At 42.7% G+C, this 27,657-nt stretch overlaps 2 protein-coding genes across 3 annotated transcripts; both read right to left on the bottom strand.

Annotated features, from left to right (window-relative positions):
- Nucleotides 1-138: 138 nt before the first annotated feature.
- naa10 (N-alpha-acetyltransferase 10, NatA catalytic subuni) lies at nt 139-27,391 on the bottom strand. 2 transcript variants are annotated; one of them, XM_083975119.1, is made up of 8 exons: nt 3,005-3,220; nt 2,722-2,820; nt 2,527-2,585; nt 2,389-2,434; nt 2,150-2,265; nt 1,949-1,993; nt 1,041-1,125; nt 198-903 (listed from the first exon to the last, which is right to left on the bottom strand). In XM_083975119.1, the coding sequence occupies exons 1-8, from the start codon at nt 3,023-3,025 to the stop codon at nt 721-723; spliced, it is 654 nt and encodes a 217-aa protein (XP_083831245.1). In that variant the 5' UTR covers nt 3,026-3,220; the 3' UTR covers nt 198-720. The 2 variants fall into 2 exon arrangements, with proteins under 2 accessions (XP_083831246.1, XP_083831245.1); XM_083975120.1 differs by lacking the exons at nt 2,150-2,265; nt 2,389-2,434; nt 2,527-2,585; nt 2,722-2,820; nt 3,005-3,220 and adding exons at nt 26,743-26,858; nt 26,982-27,027; nt 27,107-27,165; nt 27,297-27,391 and having other exon boundaries at nt 139-903.
- Nucleotides 11,369-23,240, bottom strand: LOC310988072 (polypeptide N-acetylgalactosaminyltransferase 6-like; the record flags this gene model as incomplete). The annotated part of the gene is made up of 10 exons (XM_083974584.1): nt 11,369-11,619; nt 11,740-11,898; nt 11,979-12,080; nt 12,178-12,306; nt 12,405-12,605; nt 12,698-12,815; nt 12,904-13,138; nt 13,638-13,787; nt 22,123-22,295; nt 22,759-23,240. 10 exons carry the CDS (start codon nt 23,238-23,240, stop codon nt 11,506-11,508), a joined length of 1,863 nt encoding a protein of 620 aa, XP_083830710.1. The 3' UTR covers nt 11,369-11,505.
- Nucleotides 27,392-27,657: the final 266 nt, after the last annotated feature.

Below are 27,657 nucleotides of genomic sequence, written 5' to 3'. Positions count from 1 at the left end.
GCATTTATTCTTTGGACACTGGTGCAATCTGATGCTGTTCGCCCAGTTATCAGTGCCCTTCAGTCAGTTTAGTTGTTGTGATAATGTTTTCTGTCACAGTGCCCTCCTGTCATTAAAGTTACACGTTTTGAAATCCAACACATTCTGAAGGGGCTTTTTGAACCAGGAGAAGGTGTTGTTTTTAAGATCATGAGCTGTCTGAAGATGATTTTATTGAACAGTAGTTAACAGTAACAAATGACTTATCAGAATGTAATGATCAATGCTCAGAACTAAACAACCGTACTGCTTCTATTATCACCTACTGAAAAAAAAAAAGTGCTGTACCAAAAGTATTATTTGAAAGATTTATTTGCTGTGTTCTGTTAAATAATTAAGACATCAGACCAAGACAACCTGAGAGGCCCAGGTTGTTTTCGATCTGAAAATCTCACAGAGCTTAGTGGCCACTGTTGGTAATGACAACAGCAATCCAATAAAAACGCTGAAACCAAATATTAATTTTAGCTTCATTTAGATAACATCCCGATTCAAGTCATTATCAAACACTCTTTCTTCATCACTGCAAGATGTAAGAAAAAACAGCGATGGCAATGTTGGAATGGCTTTGATGCACAGATAGTCACAGTTTGCAAAGCCAGAGATACTGTCAAAACATTGTCAAATAGAGATAAAAAGAGGAGGTGAAGGATGAATTTAAAAATGTCTACGACTGCAGCGTCATTGGGAATCAGAGGAAGAATCTTTAACGTCTGTGCTCTCTGTCGCCTCGCTGACTTCGCTCAGCTCCTTGCTCTCTCCTCCGCTGTCTCTCTCGCTCTCTCTCTCCTGGTCTCCAGACCCTGAGGGGCTTTGGCCAGTCGGTGCCTCGTGCCCCGACACGCGCACTCCCGGCTTTCTCAGCTGTGGTACATTCAGAGAAAGCCAAACAAATTCCAGATTAAAACCTGCGAGTGCAGTGGCGCCCAAACGTCCATTGAGGTAACAAGGTGCTAGCAAGAATCATGTCGGTCAAAGGAATAAAAGAAGACAGTAGTCACCTCATCGGCCATGTGGGCCAGGTCTCTCTTCATGGCATAGGCATCCTCCCCATCTGCATAGTATTTAGGCTCTACCTCACTAATCCTGTGGAGCAGCAACAGATTAATACATCAGTTAACATGAATATGAATATCTGCCATGGCTCTATTCGCAGCAGACATGATGTTAGTGCTTTTAAAACAGTCTGTGTTTAAGTCTTTTATAGCAAATCAATGAATGAATAAAAGCTTCAGTATTCTAATCTGCATTCCTAAAGAAAACTTTGAAACTTTCAAGTTCAAATACTTGAAATGTTTTAGAGACTTTGTTTTCAGTGCCTGGGGCCTGTTGAGGCCAATGCTAAAATCAACATACGGCTGTTATGAAACCCAACAACAATAGTGGCCAATATTAATATTTAAATTTTATATTTTGGAATTAATATAACACACTGACAATTAAATTTGACCTCAGATTTTTTTTAGGACGTTTTATGAAACTTGTTGGGTGGATTGTTAGTAACAGCAAGTCTTTTTCTAAATGACCTACATAACAAAGAGATGGAAGGTGATCGTAACTGCTGTAGTCAGAAAAAATAAACACTGAGCACAGCAGCGTTAATTAAAGAGCCTTGAATGAATATATTTTTATGGTCTGAGCGTGCATATTTGCAGTCTATTTTTTCTGACCTCATAGATATCTTTGGCACATCTATGTTGTGTTTCTTGTAACGTATGAGCCAACATACATAACCACTACCTACATATCAGTAAATGAATATTGTTCAATACATCAACCCAGAAGAATTATTGATTTACTATAGCTCCGCTCATGGATTTATGAAAGACCTATATATGGCAACTGAATCAGCGTAACAAAATCCTTAAGAGAAAACTACTACAAATGATATTCATGTAAATGGACTTACTGGAATTTGAGTGTGTTGGAGTACAGGTGTAGAGCCGCTCGGTTGCTGCAGTGAGGAGAAAGAATTGGTTGGTGATTTTCTTAGGAAGAGAACTAACACAGACAGAGGTCTAACCACATTTTTCAGGCAGGAAGAGATGCAATAATTGTTTTGAGCATGAGAAAGAGAAAGTTCACAGCCGGTCATCAACAGCATGTGTACCTCTTGCGAACATGAAGTGAGACATATTTAGCATTGAAGTTTTCTATCATGGCCCGGCTGGCCTGGTCCATCAGCTTCTGAGCAAGCCCCAGACGTCTGTGAGAGCGCTTCACAGCCTGGAAGACACAGAGAGGGGGTTTAGTTACCACACAGAGTTTAACTAAATATCTTATTGTCAATATAAAAGTGTTTCAATATAATTAACAGGGATTTATGAGGCATCTCCCATACAAACTCACCAGGGATGTGATGTGTCCATGGGGTACATCATCTGGGTCCTCCTCCCTATCAAGAGTGCATAGCCTTATGAATACAAAAACAACTCCTTCATCCAAGTGATGTAAAACTAATACATTTTAACATGGATAGATACTCACATCTTTGCCAGCACATATCCCACAATTTTGCCATTTTCGTCCTCTGCAATGTAGGAGAGCTGAAACAATAATAAAAAACAAAACAAAACAATAAGTCTCCCACACAGAAATGAATAAACGTGAAATATTTATGTTGATGGGGGCAAGTGATGTTCGCACTAACAGGACAAATAGGAAAAGTGCAGAGTGACTCACCTGAGGCCAGGACAAGCCGTGATAGAAATAGTATTTCATTTGGTAGTTTTCCGGGAGACATAGCAGGTTACAGTGCTGCATGTTCATCAGGTCCTCTGGCTGTAATAAAACATATTTTAAAAAATAAATAAATGAACGTCATAAAGTTGGATGACACAACACACAACCCCCACTATCTGCGATATTTGGTAAGCTAACGTGCTGGCTGTGCAGTGGACTAGCTTAGCCTAGCTCACTGCAGAAACAGCATGGCTGTCTGTCGAGAGGATTTCACCACACTCACCCTCGCGTTTCGTATGTTCATTTTGTCAGTTTGGGTGTAAGCTGGACCGTGGAAACAAAGATCGAATATACCACACTAATCGATCAATTCATAATAGATACAGTAACGAGTTATAAGGGCTTGATTCGCTAGCTAGCTATACCGACTTGCTAGCAAGGAAGGGAGGGGAGGAAGAAGCGTGCCACAATAACGACGCACACTTCCGGTCATAGCGTGCGCCTCCACTTCACAGTAAGAGTCGTAATCGGTTCCAAATAAGATAAAGACGCCACAGAAAAACCTTTATTTTGAAGGAAGGATGAATACAAATGGGATGTTGCGCTCGTACAGACGTTTGACAACATTTCCCACTTGACACACTGGATATATTGAACCAAAGAATTAAATCAAGGTTGAACCACACTGGTAGACCCTATGGCCCCTTATCTCTGTGCCCCGAAAACCGCTCATTGATTGGTTTTTACAACTTCATCATGAAAGTCTTTGTCATTGTCCATTACTTTGCTGATCAATAGCCTACATTTAAATCCTAATAAGAAGTGAATTTTCAAAGAGCCAGTCAACCCTGTTAGGATTAGCAGCTGGTCTGCTATTCGACCCGTTCAATGAAAACACGGGGGGAAATTAAATCGCAGTAAAAGGACATATAAGGATTTAAGGTAAGGGCTGAAGTTAATAGTAGCCTAACTAGTAGTGTCTAAATTTAGATCTATTGGGTCCGAGTTGTTATCCACAATTTCATGACAAAGATAAAGAACTTTGGGATGACAGAAAAATACTTTCCAGCTTTGATGGTATTTCAATTTTTCATTAGGCTAAGTGGATTTTGAAATGATTTATGTCAGTAGCCCAACAACAAAAGTTGGCACACAGACTCCAGCCACTAGAGGTCAGCAGTGCACAGTGTTAACGTAGGCCTACTCGGTCACGGGTCCACGCCACGCCATAAACTCTAGGCAGGAGGCATCTCTTTGGACGGAATATTGTGAAAGGGTTTGGGTGAGAGAGTTCTCAATCTCAAGTAGCAAATATCAGAATGATTGGAGTGATACAATCTCATATGGGGTTATAATTATTGACTTATTTAATTTGACTAAATTTGACCAGGACAAATAATTAACCCGTCTAATTTCATTATTTCTATAAGATTGAATAGCCTACTAATAGTTTAACATCCCTGTTGCTAATAAGAAGAACAGTAAGATACAACACGACCAGTAAGATAAGAGTTTAGAGCCATTTCAGGCCTCTATGTAGTTCTGCAGTCCTGAAATTACCAGGTCAAAAATGCAGACAAGAATCAGTAGTCACTAAAATAAACTTTAAGTGGCATTTAGGCAATAAAATCAATCCAAATCAATAAGATCAACAGTAAAAACCGATAAATAAAATACAATGAATAAATCCAATAATAATCTTCTAAAACAATAAGTCAATTCATCTCAAATGGGTTGGAATAAAAAACATTGCATATGGTTTGCTTCGCTCTTGGGCAGCTTATAGCGTCAAGGCAATTAATAGAAACTCAGTTAACAGGATGTGGTGTGGTCGCTGATCATTACTTTCACTTCAGCCTCTCGTTTCTCCCAGATTGTCTCAGATTCATCTGTTGAACGCCAGTAATCTTAGACCACACTTTAACAATGGTGTTTAAGCTGTTTTTCTCCTTCATAGACAACCGGTTGGACCAGCAGATAAAGGAAAAATGTCAAAGACTTTCAATAAATGATCAAAGTTATTCTAAATGGTATCACAGTTTTCACATTATAAGTGAATTCTTTGTTGACCAGAGCTCAATCCTTTGAATATGAGCTGTGAATCAAACATAGTGACAAGACATTTGTGGGATCAGACAATCTGAACCTCTTCATTGCAGCCTAGATGGTGCTTGCTCTTGGTGTGTCCTGACTTTGCCTTTAAAGTCAATGATCACTTCCTTAGTGTTTGACAAAATGAAGATCTGAGAAATGAAATGATCATCACACCATTTAGCCTAGTTGACTTAATATAATTCATCCTGCCCTTGACTTGTTCATGCGCTCGGAGGCCCCAGGTAAACCGCTGGCATCCAATCAGGAGTGAAACAAAATGAGCAGGTGTCGCCAGGCTGGAATGTGTCTGTGCGGGGAAAAATGTGTCTCCAGATAATGCTCCTCAGGTCTATTCAGAGGAGGATGAACACTTTTTTCTTGTCAGATTAGGATGTTGCTGAGCTGCTAAATGGCGAAGTTAAATTGGCAACGGGGTGCTGTTGTTTTTCTCTCCAGGGATGCCAAAGTTTTGTCGTAGAAAAAAAAGATGTGACCACAGAAAGTTTTCTGAGACGCGTGAAAAATATATGATTTTTCTGTTCCAATGTCTTATTAGCTTGCTCTTAAATTGCCCCTCGGGGATAAATAAAGTTTTTTGAATTGAATTGAATTGAATTGAATTGAATTGAATTGAATTGAATTGAATTGAATTGAATTGAATTGAATTGAATTGAATTGAATTGTCATCTCAGGACCCCAAAGTGTTGGGAACCACACCCTTAAGCTTCCTGTATATTTTCAATGCGTTAAGAACTTGCAGAGACTTGAAACTTTAAGATGAATAAATACATATTTAACCACTTTTATCATCTCATTAAAATGTATACTATTATGTTTGGGGCAATGCAGTTGAAAACATACAATGATCTGTCTGAAGTTCATTAGAACACAGTGTAACACTGACAAACAATCACAGCAGTGCTAACATTACTGTAAGCTGAAAGATAAAGAACACAATCAGGAACAATCTAAACAAGCACAACTTGCATAGTTTGCAACAGTGAGAAGTAAAGCAGCAGGAAGATGTAAGTGAAGCATTTGGATTTATGTTCATTTATGTATAAATTGGCCATAAAACAGTGTTTTGTTTTCTTAAAATCTGGACACATCTTAAGATCATGAATAAAAACAATATAAACAATATAAACAATCATTAACAAACACAGGCGAAAATTAATTCTCTAGTTTATCAAGGGGTCTCACAGGATACAGTCAAGGTGACTGTCCACAGGCTGAGGCCAAGTAGGAAGCTAGTGATGTAGCAGGACATTGATCCTTAACATCAAATTTAATCTGTTACAGTGACTTAAAAGAAAATTCACCTTTTGTAATGGTCAAATAGAGTTGAGCAGATCAATAGTGAACTGATCTGAAGAGAACCACTCACAATAGACATCCCAACGATAAATTTAAATTATCCTTGGACTTTGTGGAAGTCCGATCAGCTGCTACATAAAATGGTTGTTTGAGGTTATTTGTGCTACAGGAGGTTTGACCAGTTATTAAACCCAGTATTTCAGGTTTTCCACCTGCAGTGTGAACGTTTCATGAATGTGTTTGATTGTAATCTTCTGTGTTAGTAGCTTAAGCACACTGAGTTTGTCTACTCGTAATGCAGAAAAACTCCAATGTTTTCACATACATCATAGGCTTTTATCCTTTAGGAATTATCAGGAGAGCCCAGTAAGTGCAGGCATCGTCTCTTTGTCTCTCTCTCTCCCTCCCTAGGTGAGTGGGTCAGCGTGGAGGGCAGGTTCAGGTGTGTGTCTCTCACCTGTATGTCCAGCTCATGCCCTAGGAGTCCCCTGGGCCTTTCTCCTTCTGCTCACCTGGCAGATGGAACAGGGGACCTCATCCTGGTATGGGACACTCACCCATGGGCTTCCTCAAGTTCCTCTATAGACACACAAGCACACAGGACCAGGTATGAACACTTGGACGTTAAAACAAAGCTGGACCAGGAAATAAAATAAAAAAACAGTTAAAACCCAATCTTTTACTCAATTTTCCTAGTTTGACCTGCCCTTTGTGGAGGTCCACCGTGTGAAAGTTGTGCGTTTCTCCCTCCCTTGTGAAGGGAGAGGGTACGTGGAGACTGTAAGCAGGAGCAGCTCCCAGCAGCACCTGGCAGAGAGAGGCGCTGGGCAAGAAATGGCAAATGAGCAGAAAATGGCGACTCCCTTTCTGTGTGGCCTGTGCTGCAGTAGATCTCCCCCCGTGTCCGTGTGGAACTGTGATGGAGAGATTCTACCTTTCACTGAGATCCTCTGCAGGTGAGCGAGTACAGCCATGCACAATGCATTTTGTTTACAGTCTCATACTGCATCATGCTTGGTTGCATCAAATTAATAGAAGCACAGGATTTTAAAAAAGTGTTACGGTCACTTTCGTAGGTTGAGAAGGGGGGGGCTGCCATATTGTGTAATGTTTTGTTTGGTTGCCTGGTTACCTGTCCGCTTAAGTCTGACGTGAGCGGAAGGAGCAGGGGATGCTGGGAAGACGCCAGAGTGGGAGCCGCATGGAGACGCGGCTGCAGTAGTCAAGGGAACTTGACGATGAGAAAAGACACGTATCACCTCAAGATTGAATTATTGTTTAGTTATTGTCTCGTCCACACACAAATTAACTGAGAAAGCCACGACCGCGTGACGACGGACGGAGGTCGACGCACACAGGACGCCGAGCTGGTGCCGGTCCGGTGCCGATGCAGCAGGACGCCGGTCAGCTAAGAGCGATTCGCCGGCCGAGCTACAGGTGATAACCGTGAAGCAACTGGTGAGTCAGAACATTGCACTATATGGCGGCGCATTCTACCAGACTCCAGGGTTTTAGTAACAGAAATATGTGCACCTGTGTCCGCCCTGAAGCCTAGACTTGTTAGAGCCTGAGTTGTGAAATTTAACTTGCCAGGGTGGCGCGTGGTCGCGACAAAAGCGTGTTGACTTCCTCACTCAGGGTTCATGGCCAGCTGGTGCATCTGTATGCCAGGGGCATCGACGATGGCGCCGCCGCACACGACTGCAGTGAGGAAAGTGCTACGTGTGAAAGGAGATGCATCATACACAAATAGTTGACTTCTGATAACTTGCTTCATGTTGAAACTGCTGCTCTCAGCCTGAAATTCACAGAAATTTTCATTGTAAGTCATTCAAGCTTGACTCTCAAGCTTTCTTGGTGTTGACACAGTGTGTTTCCAACAGGTGCAGCTTTGGGCTCGTTAACTTCACCATAGTTACATTCAATGAGAGAAGAGTAAAAGAAATCCCTGTATATCCCTGAATTAGCAGAATAAATTGACAAAGACATGCGGAATGACATGCAAGAAACATGTCCAAGGAAGGAATTGAACCCATAACTTCATGAGTGGTAACCTAACACACTAACCACGTGGCCACCGAGGACCTGAGTTACAATCAGCTTTATACTGTGAGGAATCAAAGACTGTCCAGTGACAGCTGAATAGTTGGAATCAGTCAAGTAAAGTCAAGCAATGACATGACTGAGGCAGGAATCAAACCCATGATCTCATGATCACAAACCCTTTACTCTGCCGCTTTGCCACAGAGATCACACTGTCTTGTTGTCATTCATTGTAATGTGATGATGTGGTACAAATAATCAATGAGATAACGAACACCTGTAACCAATTGAAGGCGGGGGGAGGGGAGGTGAATTCTGCCAGTGAAGTCCCATAGTGGGCAGCGCAGGACAAGAAATGATGGATACAAATCATTCAAGAGCTTTAAGCCTGTGCATATTCAAGAGCTTTGCTTTTCTCTGCTGCATTCTTGGTTTTCAAAGTTCCAGCGCAAATCAATCTTAGTGCAGTGGTATAAACAAGAAACATGTTAACACAAACCAAGATTGAAAGAGGTAAAGAGAATAGTAAAACCGTAAAAAGGCGGAAGAAAATGGCCGAACAGAAGAACAATACCGTAGTGTGAATGCTGAAAAGCATTCACACTAATAAATGGTCACAGTAATGTGGAGCGATTACATCAGTTGAGTAACCACAGACTTACTTTGAAAGAACTTTGAACACACCCTCTCTGCAGAGCTTAAAGTAACATGGATTTCTGGTATAATGAAATCAAGAAAACAAACCGATAAAAACAATATTTTTTAAACTTGTGTTGGACTCAAAGCAGAGAACAGTTGGACAAAGATGCTTTTGCTGCTAAATTATCCCCTTCTTTCAGTGCTTCACAAAGGAAAGAGATGCAGCACATTTCATCCAACATATGCTCATTCCCTGGCTTTCCCTCTCTGTTTACCAAGTCAAACGTGTTCCCCAGTGAACTGTTCTCCTGTCACTTCTGTTGGGTGACACTTAAATCATAAATTTTTTCCCCAGTTCCCCAGTCTATTTCAAATAAATTTCTTATTAGAAATAGAAATATTAAGTGAGTTCATATTAGAAATAGAAATATTGTTAAGTGAGTTCCAATTAGAAATAGAAATATTGTTAAGTGAACTAGCTAACAGGCATTAAACAACCTGTGGACCATCAACATAGGCAGTTTCGATATATCTGAAAGACTTAACGTTTCTAGAAATCTTTGTCAAAACACGATCAAGGGAAACTCAGTTTAGAGTTTAAAAGGAACGAAAACAGTTGTTATTCATGTCATGTGGTAATATGTTCAAAGGTTGTACTTAAGGAGGCTCCCAGGATAATAAATATGTTTGTGCTGGAACAAGTGGACTGGTCCTCTCCATAGAGTTCCTTCCTGAGCTGTCCAAACACCTCAGAGCGTGTGAAAGGCTCGGTGCTCATCCTCTGCCCCATCTGCTCTCTCCCAGCTGAGACCAAACTCATTTTGCTGTGGCTACAACATGGTGCACACTCAGCATGGAGAAACTGCAAATGCTGCCACCTGTTGTTGCAAAGAAAAAATACCTTTATGTCACTGCTTCCTCATGGTTTTGTCATGCGTATAGACCGTTTCAGAGAGTATAAACAAATACAGGTGTTACCAAGGATACTAATTAAGGCTCCATTCCATTTAGTGTACCAGAGCGTTTTCTAATGAGCCACACCTGTCTTTGTTCTCTGAAAGGGTCTATACCATCGACTCTCCAGGCCAGCCCCCGTTTTCCAGCTTGTTGGGCGTGTGGACCTCCAGTTCAAATTCCATCAGATCAAGTTTGGCCACTTGGAAGAAATACAGGTTGACTTTACCTAGGTCGCTTTCACACCTGAAAGTCTGGACCACGGTCCGGACCAGATGGAAGAAATGATACATTGTTGCAATTAAGTTTTGGTCCGGTCTGTGTTCACACTGTCCCTTGTCAAAAAGCACCTTTTTTGTAAACAAATGACACATGGTCTACAGGTCGTTCAGCTATTGGTCAGAAAATTTGTGAGGGAAAATCACTTTCTGTAATTTTTTTCCTATTCATTAACAATGGGGAGCAGCAGCTTTGACAGTTCTCCTTTGCAAGGAGACGTGGCAGCTTTCACGGCGCCCTGCTGTCCTGCATGCACTCTCTCTCTCTCTCTCTCTCTCTCTCTCTCTCTCTCTCTCTCTCTCTCCGTGTGTGTGTGTGTGAACGGCAATAACGGAGAAAGAGCGCTATGCGGACATGAATGAATGAAGCGATATTGCGTTGGTCGAGCCAAAAGCCGAAAAATCTATTTGTGGTTGACGTAATTATTATGGGAAACACTGCTGTTTTGGTGTGCTTCCTGTATTTGGTCCTATTAAAAGTCCGATTACGTTCTCACCTGAAGCGAACCGGACCATGGTTCACTTCAAACCGGACCGAGTCCTGACTTTTTTGGGGGACCATGGTCCGCTTGTTTGGTCCAACAAAAGTCCGGACCATGTTCACACCTGAAATTTTGGTTCGGACCAAACAGAAAAGTCCTAAAGTCCGGACCAAACGAGGCTAGTGTGAAAGCGACCGAAGACTCAGGTCTATTCAGACGAGGCTGAGATAACATTCCTACTCCTCAACCACTCCTTGGATAAACGTTGCGCAAAGATCAACTGTGACTGAGAGTCTTAATGGCTCTGTTGCAAACAGAGCTCTAACCAGTTTTCAGTTGTAAAATGAATATGTTTCCATGCCGGGAAAATTCATGCCACTCTGGCCCTAAATATAAATAATGTATTACGTGTAATGTCAGTAACAGCTATGACTCAGAGTGGCTCAGTATTTGGTAAATCATTACATAAAATCACTGGGCTAAAACATAAAAGAAAATTTCTAGTCTTAATATGAGATTAGTGCTATACATGTTCCGTAGTCAATAACAAGAGAGAGCAACATTGTTGGTTAAAATTCAAATATATTTTACAGCTTTACTGCCAGGAAAGAAAAAACACTTCTGTCACTTTATAGTGTTTTACCAAGTGGAGTGCAAATTCACTGAATTAAGATTGTTGCAGCTACAGTCCCATGAATAAGCTGCAACTTGTCCACACACTGAACATCCCCAACCACCTTCAAAAGTCTTTCCCGAGTTTCCATCATAAATAGATTTAAAATAAGGTAAACCTGAGCATCTTCATCAGATGTGACTGTCTTTACTCTGACTTCATCTTTATCTCTTCACTCAGTATGACCTAATGCCCCAAGCTCCACAGGAAGAAGTCCGACTGGATGTGGAGTTGGCTCCTCAGAAATGAGCCTGGGGAAGGGGCCACAAGGTGTCAGAGGTCACCTGATGGGCATACTGGGAAGTCAGCTTAAGACCCAGTGCTGGTTGAGGTCAGCAGCGTTACAGTGGTCCATCTGAACCTTGCCGTCTCTCAGCTGTAAACATTTTCCACTGCTTGGATTCTTTAGAAGATTTCCCTGCAAAGTAGCATAAGAGACAAAGAGAATCATTGCAGAATATTTGCAAAACATTGCACCATTATTCAGTACAAGGGTGGTTGAAGGAATACACCATGAACCATTAGTCCCATTCCTCACCTCAGTCATGATCCACTCTTGTTGTGGTGAGAGACTGGTGCCTTTCCCCTTCAGCTGGCATAGCTCGATCTTCACTGGGTCCGGCTGGGGACTGGCATGAAGACACAGCTGCTTTCCAATGTTGTGACGCAGCTCCTTGTGAGTTGTGTATTCAAAGTACTGAAAGAAACATTTATCAAATAAGAGATGCACTCTCCAGGAACCTCTTAATTTCAAAAAGCCTCTCAGAGTCACTGTACCTGGTTTCCTCCCATGTTGTGGCACGGGTACATGATGACAGCTTTACCTACTTGGTTGCTCTCTCCAACATCTAGACAGGTTTGAGATCCTGAGTTTTTGAGCTGGTGCAAACAGACACACACAATAATAGTGAGATACAGTTGCAGTTAATCAACACATATAGTGTGTTACATCATTAATATTCATGTGCAAACTTACAGCTCCAAATTTTTGAGCTAAGTCTGGAACAAAGGCCTCAGGGTAAACTGTATTTAGGTACCAGGTGAAGTTCTTGCACTGCAGGTTTTCTCTGAGTTTCAAACGATCAGAGATGTCCCCGTATCTGTTCTGTAACAGTGAAGTAAGTGGAGTATAATTTCGATTCAGATATCTGTGAGAACATGTTTCCATGTGCATTTAGCATGTGAACATTGTCAGCAGGTCACCTCACTGGCCATAAGTGCGGCATTCTTGTTGCGGCGATAGTAGATCTTCTTGTAGTCGTCCATCCAGACCTCAGCCAGGCGCACCTGGTTGCGAGTGATGACCTCTGTGCCTTTGGGAAAGGTATGGGGGCTCTTTGTGCGGAAGACATGGCCCACCACAGAACAAGGCATGATTTCCAGCTGACCCCCACACTGCCACACCTGTGAATCACATTTCACCCAGGCAGCAATTTAGACTCTAGCATATCCACTTATTAAACCAATTAATAAATGTAGAATGGTGGATGACTGACCCTGAATGACATCTCCACGTTTTCACCACCCCAGATCTCCATCTTGTCATCATATGTTCCAATGTGCTCAAAGTACTTCTTTGAGATAGAGAAGAGACCTCCGGCAAAAGTTGGTGTTCTGAAATTTTCACAGGCACACAAAATATTTAGGTGCTTACGTGATTGAGGGAGATCCCTGTGAAATCGACACAATCGACACTTCTTACTTTACAGGATAGGTTTCGTCCTTGCGCAGCCTCTTTGCATCCTCGGGTATCGCCTCCCAACCAAAAGTCAAGCTCCAGTCAAAGTTGCCTCTTTTGTAAGCACGGATGGTGGACACAGGCTTGTTGAACTGAAAGGTGTTAAGGCCAATGTTGCTGATCTCTGGACTGACCACAGCAGTGGGTTCTTCAACAATGCGGGCCAAGAGAGGCTCTAGCCAACCATGGAAACACTCACCTACAACGGACAGAGATCACATATCCTTCATATTTCCTTCCACCATCACATAGAAATAAAGTTACAGCCAACGGTATCAGTTGTAGAGATAGCCACAGCTTGGCTTCATGAGAAGGCTTGTGTTACATTCAGCAGATTGTTTATGTCCAAAGTGACAATTATTTTGTGCATTTTCCATCAATATTCCCAGAGATGAGAAAAAAAGATAAAAAAGTAAAAAGGAGAGGCAGTTGAAGCCGATTGACCTGGTATTTCCTATTTAAACATGCAAAAATAAATAGCATTTTGCCTCCACAAATAAAATTCATCATGGTCATCATTTTAACCAAAGTTACAATAAGGTGCAAAAAATAGCATCACTGGAGATTTTATCTTCCTTGCACACAGTATAGTGTCTCTTCCTGTAACCTTAGCAGTGCCATTGATTGACAATGAACCATGAATGAGCTGCTTGAGTATTGTTAGGGGTGTGTGTGAGTTTTTGTGGGTGTTTTCTCACAGTGTGCGTCGAGAAAGGTGAGGATTTCTCCCTGAGCGATGCTGGCACCCAGGAGCTTGGCTGTGATGAGGCCCTTCCGTTCCGGCTGCCTCACTACGCGGACGATCTTCAACTGACGCACATAGTCCTCCAGACGGTCCTTCAGATGTTCTGCAGAGACATAATGAAACCGTCATGTGTTTCAACTCGTCTTCATTAAAAAACTAAAACTAAAGCTTTAGAGGAGAAAACATAATGTTCTCCACCATGCTGTACTCAGGATCCACTGTGGTTAGAGAGAGACCAGAAGACAGACTTTATACCTCACCAACAATGAGGCCGATTCTGGTCAGATATTCAACAGACATATTTACAGCTGAGGGACATTACCAGAATCAAAGGCAATGAAGTGGAAACACTGCTGGTAAAACTGGGTCACATTTCCTTATAATGAGCATTTATGACCACAGTGCACACCACAGCTCTCAAAGTTTCGATCTGAATGAGTCAACCATCAAGTTGCATCAACCTTATGTCAAAAAGCTTTTTCTCTGGCAAAATAAAGAGGAAGTGTGGGTACAGTAGGAAATGTCTTAGTACAGCTGAGGGTAACAGTGCATTCGTTTAAAACAGGATAGGTATAATTGACAAAGAGAACATTTTAAATTTAGCCATTGGACCATTGACCATATGAATGACCTATTATTACCAGCTGAAGCCATCTTTATACCTGCCTTTCTCTTCAGGGCTGGTCGCAGCTGTTATTTAAGATGTTAAAGAAAGACCTTGTAGACAACTTGATAAATTAAGACATGAGGTAACATGTTTTTCTGTTTGGACGTGTAAGTTAATCTGCTGCAACTTTTTATTTTCAATTTTGGTGTAAGGACAAACAAAATGTGACATCTAAAATATAAGTACATAGTATACTAGTAAGACATAAAACCCTCCAATAACCCTGAATAGCACTTAAAGACAATTTCCCAGGTTGAAATGTTATCCATCCATCCATCCATTGTCCGCCGCATTATCCGGAGTCGGGTCGTGGGGGCAGCAGTCGGAGCAGGGATCCCCAGACTTCCCTCTCCCCGGACACTTCCTCCAGCTCTTCCAGGGGGACCCCAAGGCGTTCCCAGGCCAGCCGAGTGATGTAGTCACTCCAGCGTGTCCTGGGTCTTCCTCGGGGCCTCCTCCCGGTGGGACATGCCCGGAACACCTCACGAGGGAGGCGTCCAGGGGGCATCCTATACAGGTGCCCGAGCCACCTCAGCTGGCTCCTCTCGATGTGGAGGAGCAGCGGCTCTACTCCGAGCTCCTCCCGGGTGACAGAGCTCCTCACCCTATCTCTAAGGGAGCGCCCCGCCACCCTGCGGAGGAAACTCATTTCGGCCGCTTGTATCCGGGATCCCGTTCTTTCGGTCATGCCCCAGAGTTCATGACCATAGGTGAGGGTGGGAACGTAGATCGACCGGTAAATCGAGAGCTTTGCCTTTCGGCTCAGCTCCTTCTTCACCACGACCGACCGATACAATGACCGCATTACTGCGGCCGCCGCACCGATCCGCCTGTCGATCTCGCGCTCCATTCTCCCCTCACTCGTGAACAAGACCCCAAGATACTTAAACTCCTCCACCTGAGGCAGGAACTCACCCCCAACCTGGAGGGTGCAAGCCACCTTTTTCCGGTCGAGAACCATGGCCTCGGACTTAGAGGTGCTGATTCTCATCCCAGCTGCTTCACACTCGGCTGCAAACCGCCCCAGTGCATGCTGAAGGTCCTGGCTCGAGGGAGCCAACAAGACCACATCATCTGCAAAAAGCAGGGATGAAATCAAGTGGCTCCCGAACTGTACCCCCTCCGGCCCTTGGCTGCACCTAGAAATTCTGTCCATAAAAATAATGAACAGAACCGGTGACAAAAGGGCAGCCCTGCCGGAGTCCAACACGCACCGGGAACAGGTCTGACTTACTGCCGGCAATGCCGACCCTATACTCTCGGAGCACCTCCCACAGGATGCCACGTGGGACATGGTCGAAAGCCTTCTCCAAGTCCACAAAACACATGTGGACTGGTTGGGCAAACTCCCATGCGCCCTCGAGCACCCTGCGGAGGATGTAGAGCTGGTCCAGAGTTCCACGGCCAGGACGAAAACCGCATTGTTCCCCCTAAATCCGAGGTTCGACTATCGGCCGAATTCTCCTCTCCAGCACCCTGGAATAGACTTTCCCCGGGAGGAGTGTGATCCCCCGGTAGTTGGAACACACCCTCCGGTCCCCCTTTTTGAAGAGAGGGACCACCACCCCGGTCTGCCAATCCAGAGGCACTGTCCCCGACTGCCACGCGATGCTGCAGAGGCGTGTCAGCCACGACAGCCCCGCAACATCCAGAGACTTGAGGTACTCAGGGCGGATCTCATCTCCTCTGCCTTGCCACTGAGGAGCTTCCAGACTACCTCAGTGACTTCAGCTTGGGTGATGAATAGGGGTGTCACGATTTAAATAAAATTTCGATTATTGAAATCGATCGAAATTACGTCACGATCTCGAGCATCGAAGTCAAAGAGAGGATCGACGATCCCCCCCGCCCGCAAAGCTACAACTGCCCAAGTGTCTTGTCAGTCACTGGTCCGAGTTTTCCTTTACTTTTTATTTCGAGACAACACTCACTCATTCTCTCCCTCTCTTTTTTTTTTTTTTTTTTTACCGGCGGTGTCAGCTGCTGTGCACGTCTGCAGCAACCCAAACAAATGCACATGTTGACCGGCTCTATTCCAGCCACATGATTGGTTCGGCACGGCGCAACTCTCAATATCATTGGCTATTTGCCAAAACATGGATGAATGAAACCTGTCGACCACGTCTCATATTTCTATCGAAGAAAAGTTATTTCACAATTTATAGCGTTTTATCACCCAGCCCTGGTGGGCTACTGTCCCCCTCCTACCTGGGAAACAGGAGGGAGACACAGCTCTAACCTACACAACACCGACAAGCACTGAGAGCCGCATGTTGCAGAGACGTTATAAGATAAAAAAAAAACAGAAACCCCGCAAATGATAAGCCGACGAAAAGATCATGCAACTTGCCACTTTTTGTCGATGTATTATTTGCGGGGGCTTTCAGGGGATCTGGCGACGGTGGAGGATCCGGGACTGATTGACTGTGGGCCACCGCCAGTCTGATCAGGACCTGATCATCAGGTCCATGGCAGCGCTGCAGCTGCAGCTCTGCCCCGCTGTCACATGACTCTCGCGTATCAGCGCAATCTCGTTTACATTACATTAAGCTGACATAAGGAGAATAATGAGACACGACGGTAAATTAATGAAAATAAAATTATCCAGTCGAGGTCAACAGCTCCCCTCCTCCACTGTAAACAGTGTTGGCGGAGCACTGCTTCCCCCTCCTGAGGCGTCGGATGGTTTGCCAGAATTTCCTCAAGGCTGACCGGTAGTCCTCCTCCATGGCGTCCCCGAACTTTTCCCAGACCTGAGTTTTTGCTTCCGTGACCGCCCGGGCTGCCGTCCGCTTGGCCTGCCGGTACCCGTCAGCTGCCTCGGGAGTCCCCCGAGCTAGCCAGGCTCGGTAGGACTCCTTCTTCAGCTTGACGGCATCCCTTACTTCCGGTGTCCACCACCGGGTTCGGGGATTGCCACCGCGACAGGCACCGGAGACCTTACGGCCACAGCTCCGGACGGCCGCGTCAACAATGGAAGTGGAGAACATGGTCCATTCGGACCTCGGAATCCGGTCAAAGCTCTCCCGGAGGTGGGAGTTGAAGACCTCCCTGACAGGGGATTCTGCCAGACGTTCCCAGCACGATACGCTTGGGTCTTCCAGGTCTGACCAGCTTCCTCCCCTGCCAGCGGATCCAACTCACCACCAGGTGGTGATCAGTTGACAGCTCAGCCCCTCTCTTCACCCGAGTGTCCAAGACATACGGCCGGAGGTCAGATGACACGACTACAAAGTCGATCATTGACCTCCGGCCTAGGGTGTCCTGGTGCCACGTACACTGATGGACACCCTTATGCTCGAACATGGTGTTCGTTATGGACAGACTGTGGCTAGCACAGAAGTCCAATAACAGAACACCACTCGGGTTCAGATCGGGGAGGCTGTTCCTCCCAATCACACCTCTAACTCTAACCTCACATGGTAACACTGTCGCTGCCCATGTGAGCGTTGAAGTCCCCCAACAGAACGATGGAGTCCCCAGTTGGGGCACTTTCCAGCACCCCTCCCAGGGCCTCCAGGAAGGCCAGGTGCACTGCCGTTCGACCTATCCCCGACCCGAAGGCGCAGGGAAGCGACCCTCTCATTAAGTGGGGAAAACTCCAACACATGGCGGCTGAGCTGGGGAGCTATGAGCAAGCCCACACCAGCTCGCCGCCTCTCACCATGGGCAACTCCAGAGTGGAAGAGAGTCCAACCTCTCTCAAGGAGTTGGGTTCCGGAGCCCAGGCTGTGCGTGGAGGTGAGCCCGACTATCTCTAGCTGATACCTCTCAACCTCCCGCACGAGCTCAGGCTCTTTCCCCCCCAGCGAGGTGACATTCCATGTCCCTAAAGCCAGAGTCGTTGTCCGGGGATTAGGTCGCCGGGGCCCCCGCCCACGGCTGCCACCCAAATCACACGGCACCGGCCCCTTCTGAACCCTCCCGCGGGTGGTGAGCCTACGGAAAGGCTTTAAACATTATTTTTAGGGTCTAGGGTCTGTAATTCTATTATATCAGCCATTTTCAACAAACCTGCAGAAATAAAAAATCTATTTGAGGGATCTCTATTACCTGCCTTGTGGATTACTCTTACTGTTCTTTTTTGTAGCAGAATCAGAGGAGCGATGTTACTTACATAAGTGTTGCCCCACACCTCTACGCAGTAATTAAAATATGGCAAAATAAATGTACAATATACAGAATTCTTAGTGTGTTAGTGTCCAAGACAAACTTAACCTTATTCAAAATATAGATACTCTTTGCCACCTTGGCTTTTACATATCCTATGTGGTTTTTCCATGTCAACTTGTCCTCCAGGATAACACCCAAAAACCTAAATACAGACACTCTTTCGATACTCTCTCCTGCAAATGAAAGTTCAATTTCATCCTTTTTTTCGATTTGTAAAAACCATAAATTTAGTTTTTTTTCAAATTTAACAAAAGCTTGTTTTCATCAAACCATCTCTTAAAGCAGAAGTAAGTGGTCCGGTCGTTTTCGCTAATGCTGCGTTCCAGGCAGGCTTTTGAAATCGTAAATTACAGCTTCAAGTCACAACTTACGACTTTGTAGCGTTCCAGGCAACCCACTCGTGTTTTTCCGACCTGTTTTACCGGTGAAAGTCACTATAACGGCCACTCGTAACTTCCGACCGGTGAACTCGTACCAGATCGAACTGGTACGACTTCACGGTCGGAAAAATACGAGTTTCCTTGAACGCACCATAACAGTCCTCGTCCCTACGTCGCCACATTCACGGCGTCCCTTGGCTGCACACACAGCCCTGACAGACCCGTGTTTCAGACCAAACACTGTAAGTGATTGCTGTTGGAAGATATACGTAACTATTTAAAGCAGAAGTAAGTGGTCCGGTCGTTTTCGCTAATGCTGCGTTCCAGGCAGGCTTTTGAAATCGTACATTACAGCTTCAAGTCACAACTTACGACTTTGTAGCGTTTCAGGCAACCCACTCGTGTTTTTCCGACCTGTTTTACCGGTGAAAGTCACTATAACGGCCACTCGTAACTTCCGACCGGTGAACTCGTACCAGATCGAACTGGTACGACTTCACGGTCGGAAAAATACGAGTTTCCTTGAACGCACCATAACAGTCCTCGTCCCTGCGTCGCCACATTCACGGCGTCCCTTGGCTGCACACACAGCCCTGCATGCCGTTCTCTCTCCTCATTGGATAAAAACTGTAGGATACGATAAATGTTTTCTCCTCGGCTCAGAGCAGAGCAGAGTGACTGAGAGACCCGTGTTTCAGACCAAACACTCTATGTAAGTGATTGCTGTTAGAAGATATAACTATTTAAGACTTATATTAACACAAATATATCACTTACTTCTGCTTTAAGACTTATATTTAACAGTTTCTGTATCCTGGGGGATACAGACATTTGGCAGGCTGTGGGGGGGAGGGGCATTAAGTATCTGAACTTAATATCATGAGAAAGTCTTATGGGGGGATGGGTCAAGTACCCAGGTCATGTGACTTTATGGCAGCATTCAAAACTAAATTGATACTTTTATGTCAAACTCCAAAATGGTCACCTACGTGGACAGAGACACTGGACATAAGTAAAGTGTTTTGGTTTTTCTTGTTAATTACATTATGGGGGGATTTGTTTTTGAAATTATTGCTCTTTAAGGATCATTTTATGTATTCTTGTTGAAAAATAATGAATACCATTAACACAACTTTGATAAACAGGCATTGAATGTCTGTATCCTGGGGGATACGTTGTCCAGATAGGGGTATGTAAACAGGCATAATCACTCTCAGATATACTTATGTTTGGAAGCCTAAACTCTACAGATAATCAATAATATAAAGGTGTTAAAGGTTGAAAATGGAATATTACTAGAATACCACCATCTATTGATCAAGACAGGCAACAAATAATTAGAAAAGGGAGCGAACGACAGTAAAAGAGGGATGATGTTCAGGTCATGATTAGAGTAGTATAGTGAATTCTTATGTAAAAGATCCAGTGATAGATACAGCATCTGTCTGCAACAAAACATGATGTTTTGCGGGGCGGTGTTTAGCTCAGGGTTGAGGCTATAGTCCTAATTGCAGGCGACCCCGGTTTGAATCCCGCGCCAAGTGGTCCTATCCTCCACACACACACTTGCACACACACAGAGCCACAGAGTGTGGCTAATTAATTGATTATAATATGTTTTAAAAGTTCATAAATGAAATATTTGATAAATTGGTAAATGGCAAATTTATACCCTAAACGGGCAATGTATCTTGGGAGATACAAACTCTAAAATGAAAAATAAAGGTCATATTTTGAAAAAAATCATAAAATTGTGTTATTCTACCCTAGAAACATTAGAAAATAACATTTTTTTATTTTTCCAAAATTTGTATATATGCTTGCCCATTTAAGGGTTAACACAAATATATCACTTACTTCTGCTTTAAGTTTAACCATTTCATTAGTGATGTTTTCTGCAATAATCCCCAAATCATCCCCAGAACAAAAAAAAAATAGTATCATCAGCAAACAAAACAAACTGTAGAATCTTTGAAACATCACAAATATCATTAATATATAAAATAAAAAGTTTAGGTCCCAAAACGGAACCTTGTGGGACTCCACATACAGTCCTCATGCATTCTGATTTGTAACCCTCTAGCTGAACATATTGTTTTCTATTTCGTAAATAACTACTTAACCAGTCCAAGGCAATTACTCTCACACCATAATTATGTAATTTAGAAATTAAAATTTCATGATTTATTGTATCAAACGCCTTTTTTAAATCAATAAAAACCCCAACTGTATATTTTTTGTTATCTAATGCCGTTGTTATTTCTTCCGTTATTTTCATTAGTGCCATTGCTGTAGATCGGTTGGTTCGAAACCCATACTGACTCTCACTCAGCAAGTGATTCTTTTCAAGAAATATGTCTAACTTCTGTACAAACAGTTTTTCAAGCACTTTTGAAAATTGTGAGAGCATTGACACTGGTCTATAGTTATTAAATTCATGTTTGTCGTCCGACTTGAATAAAGGAATAACCTTTGCCGTTTTCATCCTCTCTGGAAAAACACCTGTACTTAAAGAGAGATTAAATATGTAACTTAAAGGTTTAATTATACAATCAATAGTTTTTTTCACTATACACATCTATCCCATCACTGTCTGTTGATGTCTTACTCTTTGTTTTGGTTATGATCGATATTATTTCATTCTCACTCACCCCACCTAGGTACATTGACTGTAACACCTTGCTTCCCATTTTTTTCTTTTCTCTCGAATTGATGATTTTGTGTTGAGATTGTGTTAGCTAAATTTGGCCCAATATGTACAAAAAAAGAGTTAAATTCATTGGCAACTTGATTCATGTCTTTAATTTCTCGATTATCATTAATAAAATAATTTGGCATAGCTGTTCCTGTTCCTTTCAAATTATCTTTATTTTCATTGATAAAGATACAACTTTATATCAACTGTAATATCATGAATTACTTTTCTGTGCTATATTCTCTCCCCTGGAATACAGCACTGGTAATTCTCTAATTACTTAGCTTGTCTATGAAATATTATTTACATGCATGTTACTGAAATCTTAACATCACAGCACCCAACAGGTCCCCTGTTAGTACAAATACCGAGACTACCAATCTCTTCCACATAAGAACAGAAAAAAGACAAAATAAATATAGTAACAAAACCGATCTCCTCCCTTCTGACTGTAAACCAGCTCCTAAGCAAAGTCTTTTATGTTGTGCTGTCGGTGAAGCTTTGAGTAAATTTCAGTGCGTACCTGCGACGCTGGCATCATCTACCAAGATGATCTCTTTGAGCAGGATGGCAGGAGATGTGTGCAGAACACTGTAGACCGTCCTCAGGAGGGTCGACCAAGCCTCGTTGTGGAAGACGATAATAACACTGGTGCTGGGCAGAGGAGGACAGCGACGAAACTTCCTCTCCACACATCTGAGCACCGTGAGCCACGGGGAAATACAAAGAGAGACAGAGAGAAAAAGAAACAGCACGAGAGTAAAGAGTGTGGAAGAGTGAGTGGAAGTCACATTAGATCTCGCCGAGCCTCATATAATAGGCCATTGTTTGCAGATACTCAGGGTTTGTTCACTAACACCTTAAACAGCTCAATGTGCAAACAAGTGAAAGTGTTAACAACAACACAGATAAACCCTCAGTCTTAATTATACAGGAGCCTTGAATATGCAGGGCACTCAACTACACTCACTGTTCAGTACTTTCAAGATAGTAATGAGTTCTGTATGAAAATAAATGTAAATAATTTACTCCCCTGAATATGACCCTGACCAAGGTTATTATCTGGCCTGCTGTGAGAATGTCATAAAATGTGTTGGTAAAAAAGTGATTAGTCCAAATTATCTCAAATAATCCTGGATATGAGAGAACATGCTCTTACTCTGGAGGCCTTGTGTCATCCCCAAGGCTACGGCTGAGTGAGATACGGTCACTGGCAAACTGGTTGAAACAGTGACGTTTCATGCCCTCCTTCTTCTCTTTCTCCTCCTCTGGTGTCATATGGTTTTGTTGAAATGCGGCCGCATTAGCCCCGGGGCTTCCAGACTCCTGTGGTGGTCTCTCCAGGTGTGGCATGAGTTCAGCCTGTGTGTAGAAGCCACTGGGGCATTTGGTGTTCGGGGTCGGCTGCTCCTGTGCAGGTGGGGGCTGTGGAGCTCCGATCTGGAGGCCAATGTTGTGGACAGTGTCTCGGACCATTACCATCACCTTGTCCTTCTTGTCCACCAGTTCTTGAAACCAGGGATCCCCACCAGGTGAAGTACCAACATCCCTCTGGAGAACCACTAGGACCACGATGAACAAGGTCCCTCCAAGGAGCACCAGTTTAAGAGGAGTAAGGCGCCGGCGTAGAAACAACCGCATGTTTCAGAAAGGGTGTTGCTCTCAAGGCTGTTTGAAGAAAAAGAAGGATTCCTCAGAAACAGGGTGTTCAGTTTCTTGTTACCTGCAACAAACCTCTATAAAAACTCAAAACCGTAGTCCTTATTTAAAAGAAAAAGAGGACCCGCAAGAAGAAAATATCTCATGAGTGATTCAAGACAAGAGGACACAGTTTTAGTGCTCCAGAAAAGGGACACCATCTGAGTACACCTGCTACATCATCTTGTCTTTATAGGGATCCAGTTGATCCAGTTTGTTGTAATTGCAACTCAGACAAAGTGGGTGGAGGAGGCAAACATGTTTCAGCCAACAAAATAATGTAAATAATGCCTCCGCAATAATGTCAATACTATGTGAACATGTAAATCTTGCTTCACTGCTAAAATAACAATGTGCCCCATCAAGTCACTCTTTAATCTTAATTAATTAATAAATCAAGAACATTGTCATTATCACATTCTTACAATAATAAATATTCACACTAAACAGCCTGAAGAGACGTGAAGCGAGCACACGAGGGCAAATTGCGGTTAAAAAGCACTGCCAAATGAAAGAGGAAGAGTTGGTTGCATATATCCTGTTGAAAGTCAGGATGCACGAGCCAACATATAATGAGACTTTCACTGAAACAGCACAGGTTCCTGTGTATGAATGCGGAACACACTGTATGTAGGCCTACAGTAAATATAAATATATATATGATATATAACCCTGTGGAGCAGCAACAGATTCATACATCAGTTAACATGATGAATATCTGCCATGGCTCTATTTGCAACAGACATGATGTCAGTGCTTTTAAACCAGTCTGTGTTTAATTCTGTTAAATTTTATAGCAAATCAATGAATGGATAAAAGCTTCAGATTTCTGCATTCCTAAAGAAAACTTTGAAACTTTCAAGTTCAAATACTTGAAATGTTTTAGAGACTTTGTTTTCAGTGTCTGGGGCCTGTTGAGGCCAATGCTAAAATCAACATACGGCTGTTATGAAACCCAACAACAATAGTGGCCAGTATTAATATTTAAATTTTATATTTTAAAATTAATATAACACACTGACAATTAAATTTGACCTCAGATTTTTTTTAGGACGTTTTATGAAACTTGTTGGGTGGATTGTTAGTAACAGCAAGTCTTTTTCTAAATGACCTACATAACAAACAGATTGAAGGTGCTGGTAACTGCTGTAGTCAGAAAAAATAAACACTGAGCACAGCAGCGTTAATTAAAGAGCCTTGAATGAATATATTTTTATGGTCTGAGCGTGCATATTTAGGGTCCGGGCAGCTAAGCTGCCAGGACACTATTGTATTCCGAGGAATTCTTCTTCTTCTTCTTTCTTTCTTCTTCCAAGGAAGTCATACTTCCCATGGGTGAAAACTCACCAAACTTCACAGAAACATCCAACCCCATGCCAGATTAACTCAACTCCAAGGACATGTGCCCCCCCCTCCTAGGGGGGGCACAATAAGCGTTTAAATTAAAAAACTTTAAAAATTCCTACCAAACCAACGGTAGATGCTACAGTGTTGAAACTTCACCACAATGTAGCCTCAATACTGCTGAAACTTTTGTCCACTTAAACTCATTACAAATTTTGAAGTCCATCACATCATTTTAAAAGTCCAAAACTTTTAAAATGTATCTCCTCCCACAATTTTTGCTCAATTGTCACCAAACTTGCTACAGAGCATCTCCAGACCGTCCTCCACAAAACTTGTTTCTCGGATTTTTGATTAAGCAAAAATTGAGCCTACAGTGCATGAAAACGTTTGACTGTAAACAGTACTGTAAACATATACAATCAAATTCTTGCTAAATACATTTTCAATCTTCCTGAAAAAAAAATGACAATATTCTGGAGTCATGGTTGATGAACTTTGGCAAATATCAGAATTTTAACTCAAAAACTGAATTTTTGAGAACATTTTGAATTCTGCTCTCATGGGAACAACTGCAGTCAATGTGAGAGTGGAATTTTTAAACATCATATTTTCTCTTATGGTAAATGGTCTGTATTTTATATAGCGCTTTTCCATCGGAAACGATACCCAAAGCGCTTTATATCATACATCACATTCACCCATTCACACACACATTCACACACTGATGGCGGAAGCTGCCATGCAAGGTGCTAACCGCGACCCATCAGGAGCAAGGTGGGTAGGGTGTCTTGCCCAAGGACACTACGGCAGCAACCGGGACAGAGCGGGATTCGAACCGCCAACCCTCTGATCATTGGACGACCGCTCTACCACTTGAGCCACTGCCGCCCCATAATGAAGCAAAACACTTATCATTAAAAACAAATCACCAACATTTCCATGCTGTCAAGATGCAATTTATGTATTATCAGATTTTTGTTTAGATGACTGAATTTCTGACATTTTGACCATTTCATCACAACAGCTGCCCGGGCACTGGCTCACCTGAGTGGATAAATGAAGCTACACAGCAAATCTCACTACCAGCCAATTAGCTCAGCGAGTTAAGAGCTGGTTCTTGGTGTCAGAGATTGTGAGTTCGAGACTCAGCAAGGGTGATGATGATGATGATGACAGATCAAAATGTCAGATGTCCTCAACATGAAACACAAGTCAGTTGTCCTAATGGTGGGATCACAATAAGCCTCTAAATTTAAAAATCCAAATAGCTTGGACTGGACCATGTGCGAAGGCTCCAAACATCTTAGATCCATAGTAGATGTTTAACAAATACATATCAGAATTTTACCTCAAAAACTGATTTTTCTTTTTTACTGTGGTTTCAAATCTGCCTGCACAACAGTGAATGGCTTACTCAATTTGTGAAGCCACTGTTGCAATGCCACTTGTCAATTAGCTCAGTGCAATAGACAAGGGTCTTTGGCTCCAGAAGTTGTGGGTTCAATCCTCAACTGGTGCAAATTGAATATTATAAGGTCAACTGTCCTGTCTTCCTATTCTCCTTTTTGTTGCTCAGAATTGCCAAAATTTGCCTAAAAGTAGCCCGGACCCGACCCATCGCTGCGCAGCAGCTATAATTGCAGTCTATTTTTTCTGACCTCATAGATATCTTTGGCATATATATGTTGTGTTTCTTGTAACGTATGAGCCAACATACATAACCACTACCTACATATCAGTAAGTAAATATTGTTCAATATATCAACCCAGAAGAATTATTGATTTACTGTAGCTCCGCTCATGGATTTATGAAAGACCTATATATGGCAATTGAATCAGCGTAACAAAATCCTTAAGAGAAAACTACTACAAATGATATTCATGTAAATGGACTTACTGGAATTTGAGTGTGTTGGAGTACAGGTGTAGGGCCGCTCGGTTGCTGCAGTGAGGAGAAAGAATTGGTTGGTGATTTTCTTAGAAAGAGAACTAACACAGACAGAGGTCTAACCACATTTTTCAGGCAGGAAGAGATGCAATAATTGTTTTGAGCATGAGAAAGAGAAAGTTCACAGCCGGTCATCAACAGCATGTGTACCTCTTGCGAACATGAAGCGAGACATATTTAGCATTGAAGTTTTCTATCATGGCCCGGCTGGCCTGGTCCATCAGCTTCTGAGCAAGCCCCAGACGTCTGTGAGAGCGCTTCACAGCCTGGAAGACACAGAGAGGGGGTTTAGTTACCACACAGAGTTTAACTAAATATCTTATTGTCAATATAAAAGTGTTTCAATATAATTAACAGGGATTTATGAGGCATCTCCCATACAAACTCACCAGGGATGTGATGTGTCCATGGGGTACATCATCTGGGTCCTCCTCCCTATCAAGAGTGCATAGCCTTATGAATACAAAAACAAGTGATGTAAAACTAATACATTTTAACATGGATAGATACTCACATCTTTGCCAGCACATATCCCACAATTTTGCCATTTTCGTCCTCTGCAATGTAGGAGAGCTGAAACAATAATAAAAAACAAAACAATAAGTCTCCCACATAGAAATGAATAAACGTGAAATATTTATGTCGATGGGGGCAAGTGATGTTCGCACTAACAGGACAAACAGGAAAAGTGCATAGTGACTCACCTGAGGCCAGGACAACCCGTGATAGAAATAGTATTTCATTTGGTAGTTTTCCGGGAAACATAGCAGGTTACAGTGCTGCATGTTCATCAGGTCCTCTGGCTGTAATAAAACATATTTAAAAAAACAAATGAACGTCATAAAGTTGGATGACAACACACAACCCCCATTATCTGCGATATTTGGTAAGCTAACGTGCTGGCTGTGCAGTGGACTAAGGTTATAGGCGGAAAAAAAACACCTAACCCTAAAAAAATTCTAACAAAAGGTTTCTCAGCTGTTTTTTTTATAGTATTAGATGTCCTTAATAACATACTAAAAGTTTACCAAAGTTTGACCACTAGAAAGGTGTTATTTTCAAGAT

This window comes from Trachurus trachurus (genome assembly GCF_905171665.1).
Source record: "Trachurus trachurus genome assembly, chromosome: 7".
Taxonomy (NCBI): Eukaryota; Metazoa; Chordata; class Actinopteri; order Carangiformes; family Carangidae; genus Trachurus; species Trachurus trachurus.
The sequence above is the reverse complement of the archived record's forward strand: the minus strand, read 5'-3'. Positions and strand labels throughout refer to the sequence as shown.

Excerpts from the sequence above, each read along its gene's own strand:
- naa10 (XM_083975119.1), bottom strand. The coding sequence starts at position 3,025 with ATGAACATACGAAACGCGAGG. Across the intron at positions 2,586-2,721 it reads ACGGCTTGTCCTGGCCTCAG|CTCTCCTACATTGCAGAGGA; the intron begins GTGAGTCACTCT and ends TTATTGTTTCAG. Across the intron at positions 1,994-2,149 it reads TCACTTCATGTTCGCAAGAG|CAACCGAGCGGCTCTACACC; the intron begins GTACACATGCTG and ends TCCTCACTGCAG.